Source organism: Cynoglossus semilaevis, chromosome 5 (genome assembly GCF_000523025.1).
Source record: "Cynoglossus semilaevis isolate Cse_v1.0 chromosome 5, Cse_v1.0, whole genome shotgun sequence".
Classification (NCBI taxonomy): domain Eukaryota; kingdom Metazoa; phylum Chordata; class Actinopteri; order Pleuronectiformes; family Cynoglossidae; genus Cynoglossus; species Cynoglossus semilaevis.
In genome coordinates, this window is record NC_024311.1 from 13,203,267 (window position 1) to 13,213,599 (window position 10,333).

Consider the following 10,333-nt stretch of genomic DNA (forward strand, 5'->3'; position numbering starts at 1 on the left):
GTAACGTGGTGTCATCCTGTAAACATTTGCACTTTTACAATCTCAGAACAGGACTCATGAAGATAGACGGTGTGTGAACTCTTGTCTGATGAGTACGTACGCCTCAGGAACAGCTGTCAGGGTGTAACAGCGGTGAAGAGGCTGTGGTTTACTTTAATGTCTAAAACAACTGTACTGACTTCTTATCTGACTGATGTGTGGGTTTCATGTATTGTAAAGTCATTACATTTTTTCTTCTGTAACTCAGGAGACGTGGGCTGCACTTGACCACAAGGTTACATGCTTACACAACACCTCTTTACACTAACACTACACACCACACGGAAATACTTGTTTTATTACAGTATGATGGACATGTCCTCTTTAAGCTGTTCCCTTCAGGGGTCACCACAGCTGATCATCTGCCCTCATCTCACCCTGTCCCCTGTCCCCTACCTCCCGTGCAATTAAATTACCTATGTCCTCTGTCATGAAATTCATCACTCTTCTCTGGGGTCTCTCTATAATGTTATCATCTCCACCATCTCTCCTCAGCACACGTTTTCAAACCAGCCCACCTTTTGTCCTATTAGACAGAACCACTGTCACTAAACCATACATCATAGCAGATCTCACTACTGTCTAATTAAGGGCTTTCGAAGATGAATGAACAAATTCATACCATACATCATAGCAGATCTCACTACTACTTTCATATATATTCATCCACATACAAAAAAACTAAAACTAAAAACTATAAATGTGTTTTGCAACTTCTACATGAAAAAATATATCAGTGAAAATACATGTTGTTGTTCCTAAAACCCTGCTCTCCCACCCCCACCCAATGAAGATATGGGTAGGTTCAAAGCCATTTGATATTATCTCTGTAAGAAACGTGTATTTTTAACATTTCACCAATATTTGAAAAGGGTAAATAGATGGCAGTCTAACAATCCAAGCGTATCTGATGATATTTATGTCAACAGTCCTACTTCTGCAAGACAAACAGATATTAATCTGGATGATTTTGTAGTAACAGCGTGGATGAAGTCGGCCCTGACTCAGCTCTGTTCTGGGAGAAAAACTAAGGGCAGAGGCAGAAACATGTCCCTGAGGAATCACAGAGACACAAAGAGGTCGTCAACGTGGCTGAATTCAAAATAGTAGCACAGAAAATTAATTTCTCCCTAAACATTTTCAAAAATTCCCTCTCCACCCACAACAAACAAACACAAACCTAAAATATTGTACTTGGTGTACAAAAGGTTGTGGCACAATTGAAAGCATCTTGCCAAAAATAATCTGAATATGTATTTCCTCTGAGCCAAGGCAAACGCCAGCCGCGTCGTCCCCGGTGGATTCTTCAGCAGGGAAGCATCATTTGTGAAGAAGGTAAAAAAAAAAAAAAAGAAGAAAAACAACTCTTTCAGGCACCATGATGGATAGCATTCCCCACACACAGCCCAACTTCAGCTCGCTCACTCTCTTTCTGGTTAACTTAGGGTTTAAAAAAACATCAGCACGATGGAGGAAGTGAAATGGTCAATACTGCTGCTGACCTTTAACAAGATCTACAGCAGTACACAGGATGTCTACACTGTGATGAGCCTTTTTCCAGCCATGAAAAACTACACAGATATGTGACTTGGCAGGATCACATGAAAAAAAAAAACATTTTTTTCCATTTTAATAATCTCTGTTCATGCTACTGAATCTGATAATAGCCTGCTGCTCCGATGATTTAAAAGCACATGCTTTATTTTCATTTCAACAGCTCCAAAAAAACCTCTGAAATGATAAATAAAAAACAGCATGTGGAAGAGAGGGCTGTCTAAAAACATTAAATGTGCTGACAATGGAACAAAAAAGACAAAGTCCTTGATTTTCCCTGTGTGGAAACAAGGTAATAACAGACAAAAGTGCGGCTGAAGTTGTTTCAAAGGTGAATATCCTCTTTCTTCACCCTGTACTCTCCCTAAAACAATCTGAAAGTAAACTTTCTCTTTTGTTTGATGTCCTGAAGCAGTTTGGGTAATGTTTAAGCTAAGCTAATCCATCAATCTTAGCCATGCTACTTTTGGCTCTTTTAACTATTAAAATTAAAATAATAATATTTATGCTTACATTACACATTTAGAGTAATCGTATAGTAAATTTTTAATGAGTAATGTTTTAGTTTGATCCTGTTCCAAATTGTAGCCAAACTACACAAGGTCTATCTCAAATAGTAGGCTGCATATGTTGTTTGGCTAACAAGGTTTTATTTGCTAAACTTGGCTAATTTTTAGTTGTTGATTTTTAAGTATTTTTGACTTCCATTTACTGAACTGAAATGAAGATTTAACTCATAATTTAACTACATTTGACTTTATTAAGCTATTTAAGGTAACTCTTTTTTTAAAAAAGCAATGTTGCTATATTTTTTTATTTTTCTGGACTATCCTCTGGTTATCTTTCAGATCATTCTTAATCATTTTTGTTATGTTATATCCACAATTTGCAATATATAAGCCAGGAAGTTCTAAATCTACCCGTCGTCAAGGTGCTGTGTTATGATCATAGTCATCAAAACGTCAGATGGCAGATTGTTTCTATTGCTAGGACATTTAGCTACATATCAGTTACACATAACTAATTTATTTGTCACCTTTCCATACTTCCTTCTTGCTGTCCACATAGGGAACAGCGTGTTTCTTTCTACCTACATGTCAGCTCAATATCATTTTAGAGTTGTAACACTGTTGCTAACTACAAGCTCTTTTGTAATCCTACTTTTCTTTGGTGGTCTGACATGGCAGCAGACATGAGTGTGCTACAGATGCTTTAAAGTGCTGCCTGTGTTATTTCAAATTGCCAAACGTGGCATAATAAGAGGACCTTTACTTTTCTGTCAGCATAAAGACGAGCTGATAACACACAGCAATAAGCACAAATTGTGCTTTTTATTTTGCTCATCTCTTGTTTTTTTGCTTTGAGAGTTCAAGGCCCACGATGTTAACGAAAAAGCTCACTTTTTAATTTCCTCTCTTATCACCACGGCCTTCTCTTCAAAGTGCTACATTTTAGAGTGAAGATAAGAAGAGGAGAAGCTTTTCCACAGAACATGTATCAGACACAACACTGCCGTAGTGATGTTTCACACACCACCTCTCCCCCATGTTGATCACCACCTTTGACCTTTGCCCTCTCTCCACTATTCATCTATGTGCATTTACAAGCAGGACAAGTCAGGATTAAGCTCAAGTGGAAACACTTTTATATGGTTAATATGTACTAATAATTCATAAGCCATAATTATAATTGCAAAAAAAACAAAAACAAAACATGAACAAGCAATGAGATGGGAAAAAAGTTCCAGAAAGAAAACATGAACAAGCAATGAGATGGGAAAAGAGTTCCAGAAAGAAACTTTTTTTTTTACATTCCAAAACTTGGAACTTTGACCACGGTGCCTTAACTCTTTACACCTACAGCTTTTGTCTGACTTATTTTTTAAAGGAAATACAGATTACATCAGGTTTTGAGCCCTATTCCCGAACTTTAGAGAAAGAAAGAGGAACTGAAGTTCTACACTGACGTGTGTTAAGATGTTACAAGAATCTACAGCAGCTGAATGAAATTCACGGGTATATTTCAAAGTTGCTCCATTCCCTTCTAAATGTACACTGTGGTAAATTATGCACACGCACCCTCACATACACACCCATAGATATGGACAAAGAACACACACCCACACCAAAAAATAAAGAAATCATAATTGATGAATGCAAGGTAGTTAAAAGTTAGCAAGAAAATCTATTCAAGTTAAAACAGAAATAGCTAACAAGGCACAAATATGCTATTCAAGTTAAAACAGAAATAGCTAAAAGTAGCTAAAAATATGGGAAAAAATATTATACTACTACTACTACTAATAATAAAAGAGTAATATGTTCTAAAATCTCACAATAACATAAACAACTGTTTCCAAGCCTTTATATAGCTTAAGGTTAGCAAAGAATATCAATATTTGGTAAGAGAACTAAAATCTCACAATAACATAAACAACTGAACAATAGAAAAGACAGATTAAAGACAAACAAAACTTGGCAATGCTTCTTCAAATATTTCAGTAAAACTAGCTGAATTCTAATGAAATATTTTAGCTAACTAAAGCCAAAGTTATCCATTAAAAATAGTTCTTGGCACAAACTAGCTGGAGGTGGATGAAATAATAGCAAAAATTCCCAGAAGAGGGACAGACGTTTGTCAAAATATAGTCCCGAAAAGCATCCAAAAAAAGCATGGAGATAGCTAAATGTTTTTTCTTAAAAGTTAGTTTCAAGAAAGAAACCCCCAAAACCGAGAACCCACAAGTATTGTGATTTGTCTGTGGACCGAATTTTGACCTTGAAACTAGGACATAACAACCGTTACAACCGTTGTATTAGAACTTAAACATGGCCAAGGAATGAAGAAGAACACCAACTCGTATGTAACGTAATGTTGATAAGATTCTCCTGAGAGGTGCAGTCAGTGCCGGTCATCTTCCTTCTGGCCCCTCCCCCATCCACTGAGTTATGCAGTATTTCAGAGTTGAGGAGGGTTGGGAAAGACAGTCATTACAGAGACAGAGGAACCAGGCACTGTTTTCCTCACACACTTCAGACCGTCTCAACCACTGGCACCAATGTCAATGGAACCAGATGAAGTCATGTCCATGGGCTCAGATGTGCGTGATTTCACTCTCCTCACTCCGGCGCCTCTATTGCCCTCCTTATCAGCAGCTGGTGGTGGCTGTGGGATGTCCGTTAATGGTGGACACTGGACAGACCTCCATCCCACCCTTCCTTACAGCCCCGTGTCCTATCCATCACTGATGAGACAGGAATTAGGTTGGGGGACTGAACCCTTGGAGGACCCTCACTATGGACTCGGGGCCTTCACTGTGCACTTCTCAGGCCAGTTCACGGGGACAGGACCCTATGGAGTCGGAGCAACTGGGGAGCAGACCGCAGGTCAACCAAGAACGTTTCCCAGTGGAACGTACCTGTCCAGCTGTATGGACAGTCCGTCTGGGGCCTGGAACCAGGGTGAGTGAAGTGAAGACTCACTTCTTTGTTTGTGGCAGTTTGAAATGTTTTATACAGAGGAGACAGAACTGATGACATAGTGAAGACTCACTTCTTTGTTTGTGGCAGTTTGAAATGTTTTATACAGAGGAGACAGAACTGATGACATAAACATGCTCAGCTGCTTCTCTTTTTTTTATGATATTTAGAAAATACATTATTTTATTTGAGACGTAGTAAACATGCTCAGCTGCTTCTCTTTTTTGATATTTAGAAAATACATTGTTTAATTTGAGACGTACTTAAATCTAAGACATGATGTATTTTGGACAGATTTCTACTAGCATTACGGCTATTCTAGCATGTTTTACATCAGATTAGCAACACAATGTTAGGTATCATATATATTGTGGTGTTATGGTAATATCACAATATATACAGTATGACATAACTTGCCCTCCTTTATTTTTTTCTCTTTTGAAGATATTTAATTATTAAATCCTTCGTTGACTTTAGATTTCCCTTTAACGTGACACTAACATTTTTGTTGTTGTTGGCAGTTGTGGGAGTCACTGTTTATTTTTCTTCTTCTTCTTCTCCTCAGTGGAGCAGCAGTACGCAGCTCCTCCTTCTTCTCCTCCACCTCCCATGTATGGATGCCACAATCTTCCAGATTCGTGTCCCAACAGTCAGGCACTGCTGCTCAGAAACTACAACCGGTACGAATATTAAACCATGTTGGAATGAATGTTGTTTTTACAGTGGAGATTTCAAATGACTTGATGTAAAAACATCTTGAAGAAAAAAATAATTTCTGTAAAATACAAATACATTTGGAAGAGAAACAGATAACAAACCTAAAAGTTTACTAAATAAAGCTGACATTTAAATATGATATAGACCACATATGTCAAACTCTAGGGCCGCGGCCCAAGACAGCTCACATTATCATTTTATGTGGGCCACCACAGCTTAGGGTAGTAGAGTTTGGTTGTTTTGAAATAATAGTCTATAGATGTAGAGATATATATGTTAATATTTACTAGATGGGTTATATACAGTGGTCAAATTATAGGAATACTGTATAATTCTCTAATTCCAATGTTGCCTGATGATATTATTTTAAGTTTATCTTTTATTTTTTTGGTTAAAACATGGTCGTGCGTTTGACTGCAGTGTTTATGTCTCTCAGTGATAACATGCACCAAATGGCATCTCAGCTAGAGTGTGTGACACGTCAAATAAACACAGTCACAGCATCCATGAAGAAGTGAGTTTTTTATCATTATTTACATTTATACTTTTGTCAAATCTGCGACATTTTAAAACAGAATCTGTTTTTTCTTTTAATTTTGAAAACAGCCTCAAGCTTTTGCTGGGCCTTTTGTTTCAAACTTATCTCTTGAGTTGATAATTAGGACTATATTAAAAATAATCAAAATGAATGGTTTAAATATTATTCAAACTTATCTCTTGAGTTGATAATTAAGACTATATTAAAGATAATCAAAATGAATGGTTATTGGTGGAGGAGAGATGAAATGTGAATATGACATATGTATGTAATATTTTGTTTCCTGAAAAAGCAACACACAAATACAGGAAAGCACAACATGAATAACGCTGATTTCTTATACTGTCTGTTTTCATCTGTGGCTCCAGCAACAACCACAACTGCAGTTACGACAGCGAGCCCACAGCCACTCCTCCACCTGTACTACTCAGTGCTGAGTACCACATCCACACACACAGCGTCTTCAGAGAAGTACAGGTCAGTACTGTACATCAAAACACACACACTAAAAAAACACTACCATTAGCCTCTCCAGCCTTCTTCAGTTTTCCTTTTACTCTCTTTCACAAAAGGACGTCAGACGAGTACCAGGCACCGCTACTCCCGTTACCAAGTCAGAGTCCATTGATAAGCGTCCGTTTTCTTGTACTTATCCAGGCTGCAGCAAGAGGTATTTCAAAATGTCACATCTGTTGACGCATGGACACAAGCACACAGGTGAGATCTGCTTTAAGGTGTCACTGCAAACAGTAGATAACAGATCTGAAGGATCACGAGAAAAATAACGAGAATTATGTTTTTACAGGAGAGAAACTTTACCAGTGTGATTTGAAAGAATGTGGTCGTAAATTCTCTCGCTCGGACCAGCTGAGGAGACACCAGCGTATACACACAGGTACAGCAGTGCTGTGGTAAAATCTAACTGTGTGGTTTGCACTCAAGAATTAAGGGTGATTAACAGATGATGTGATCATTCCCTTCTGTACAGGAGTGAAGCCGTTTCAGTGTAAGATCTGTGAGAAAAAGTTTTCACGGTCCGATCACCTTAAGACACACACTCAGATTCACACAGGTAAAACAAGTGCAGAAACTTTTTGTTTTCCCTCTAACACTAAAGGTTGAATTTGGTCTAAAACAAGCATTTTTTTGTCCTCTTTCTCATGGTCTAAAACAAGCATTTTTTTGTCCTGTTCTTTCTCGTCATCCTCCCTGTCAGGAGAGAAGCGATTCACCTGCCGCTGGTACGACTGTCATCAGAAGTTTACCCGCTCTGATGAGTTATTGCGTCACCGCAGGATGCACCAGAGGAATCTAACCAGGCTGAAACCTGCCCTCTGAAAGGTTCAAGGTTCTGGTGGATAAAACAGAAGTCTACATGTTGGGGTCAACTGACCAATCCTTATATCCTGGTGATGAGCCGCTTCGCTGGATCAGCCTCTACGCTGACGATGCTGTTCTTGCAGACTCACTTAAGAACCACTAGGTGTAAAACATGGACCTAAGACTAGGACGGATCCCAAAACCACAGGAAATGGGCTAAAGAAATTGATTTTCTGCCCTCAGGCACACCGAACAACAGTTGGGTCTTGAAAAGTGACAATATAAATAAACATAAAAACTATATTGTTGAATAAATGCATGGTCTTACCCTTCAAGTGCCTTAAGGGGAAACCTTTAATTTCCTGGGCTAGCAGGGCCACAATCTTTCCAATGTAAATACATATCAAACTCTAAAGAATGTGCAAATGTAAAACTATAATTAATTTTCAAATTGTTTTGTTTGTCTTTAATCAAAGTGAAAATAAAGGCAGTATTTTTGTATTAAAGAAATTTAACCAGAATTAGTGATTTTACATCCATTACAGACTTGGCCCAAACACATTTTAATAATTAATTGTTCTCTTTGCCCATGAATTATGTTTAAAGTGCTTTGAAGGAGGACTTTAAAGTGTTTATGTTAACCAGAATTAGTGATTTTACATCCACTACAGACTTGGCCCAAACAAATTTTAATAATTAATTGTTCTCTTTTCCCATGAATTATGTTTAGTAGTGCTTTGAAGGAGGACTTTATAGAATTTTAGACATAGTTACAAAAGCAATTTAATCACATGTAAAATTAAGACTATAAAAGGTTTTACATGTGTTTTTTTTTATTCAATTTTGCTATTAGAAAATGTGTACACAGGAGAATACGAGCCCTCGTATTCCTCCTATAATTTCTTCTTGTCAATTTTTTTATTTTTTGTCTCTTAGTAGCTAATAGTTTTGATCAAAATATACTTGAAACAGCATCCCACCAATGACTACCTCAACCCAGAGCTATATCTTGAATTTGAAAGAGGTGGTAGAGCAGAGGTGCAGGCTTGTTTGTGTGGAATCAGGTAAGCAATTTTTAGTTGCCTTGCATCTTTAATAAAATGCACCCTACTAGCTTACAGATTCAATGTCAACAACACTTGTACCATAAATAGAAATCCATTGAATTATTTTCTTTCACAGTTGAATCATGGGAAATATATTGGTCCAGGAATAAGATAATGAAGTTCCTGCCTATATTTTATATTCTTTAGAGGTTTGATTGACATTATTTTGCCTGTCTTTAATATGAACATATATACTATGAGCTGCTGAAATAATTACCACAAAATAAAACTCATATTGTTAGAATAACTACAACAGAAATATAATTTTGTGTTGTGATTGATAACCAACTACTTTTGGTGTTTTGAACTTGAACACCTTAACAAATTCGCGCTACAATAGCATTTTGTTTTTTTGTCCACTAGATGGCAGTATCAGCCTGGAAAGCGCGGCTGATGGTTTCGATGAACTCCATCTGTAATCACTGGTGAGAATGAAGATGGATCACGACTGTACTCAAATATTTACCTTATCCAACCATCAGTGAACCTTCAGTTTGCAGCGTTTATTCCTATGTTACTTACAGTGGATCGAGTGACAATAAATGATGAAAATATCCATCAATTTTTTTTATTTGTTCAAATGGTTAGCAAACCAAAACCTGTCAACACCCCCCCTCACCTCCCAAAAAAACAACTGGACCACTGGCCAGACATTCCTAACATACAAGGTCAGTGAAAGTGGTGGAATTGATAAAAAAAAAACATATTAATCAAGTAGCTATGTATTTAATTAATTCTTGTTTCAATCAATTAACAGAAATATAGGTAAATATTTAGTTAGTTCTAAATTCACTTGTGCATTTTATCGGTCCATTAGTTCTATTGTTTGTGCTTGCGTGATAAGAACTCATGGTGACACAATTTGCATACAACCATGCTTTCATCCAAGCTTCCATCTGGACGTGTAAAGAAAAACAAAAAAACAAAAAAAACAAATGTCAACCAAAATTTCCTTTTGCACCGGTGTCACTCAATGCAACCTCTGCATCGTCTTTGCAAGCAAACTTTACTGCCATCTACTGGATTGGATTATGCAATTTAGGCGTGATGTTTCATCTGTTGTTGCAATCAAGGTGTTTTGTCCCAGACAGAACCTGTGAATATTCTTACAGAGAGCGACTGTAGAAAAACATCACAACCAAATTCGACAGATGGACTTGAACGCCTTTGTTCTGTTCCAGGGTCACACACAGCTCGTTTCAGGCGGTGAGTCAGGTTTCCCGGTAATTCACATGATGGCTGAGGGGCCTGGTATCTCTGTGATGTTCAGTTTTCTAATCAGCTGCAGTGTGATTAAGAAGGGTTTCTCTGTGTTGTGTCTCCACAGGAATCAGAAAAAGATCAGAGGAGCAGCAGACGCTCATCATCTAACTCACCTCACTTCACCTTCAAGGGCAGACTAACAAAGACGGCCGCGCTGTAGATTATGACGAGTCTGAGAGTCTTTAAATGTCAGGAGTCATTACTGCTGTCCTCCTCACACGTACAGAGACAATGACCGCAGATTACCACTGGCTGAGTTTGTCGGTGATAATATTATCACAAAGAAATTGCTATTTTTTACCACCGCATCTAAAACA

The 10,333-nt window shown here is 37.6% G+C and overlaps 1 protein-coding gene across 2 annotated transcripts; it reads left to right on the top strand.

Moving 5' to 3' along the window:
* The first annotated feature begins 4,115 nt into the window (after positions 1-4,115).
* wt1b (WT1 transcription factor b) lies at positions 4,116-8,157 on the top strand. Of its 2 annotated transcripts, XM_008310598.2 has the most exons (8): positions 4,118-5,054; positions 5,638-5,752; positions 6,226-6,303; positions 6,696-6,804; positions 6,900-7,044; positions 7,133-7,222; positions 7,316-7,399; positions 7,544-8,157. In XM_008310598.2, exons 1-8 carry the CDS (start codon positions 4,652-4,654, stop codon positions 7,663-7,665), a joined length of 1,146 nt encoding a protein of 381 aa, XP_008308820.1. In that variant the 5' UTR covers positions 4,118-4,651; the 3' UTR covers positions 7,666-8,157. The 2 variants fall into 2 exon arrangements, with proteins under 2 accessions (XP_008308821.1, XP_008308820.1); XM_008310599.2 differs by lacking the exon at positions 6,226-6,303 and having other exon boundaries at positions 4,116-5,054.
* Positions 8,158-10,333: the final 2,176 nt, after the last annotated feature.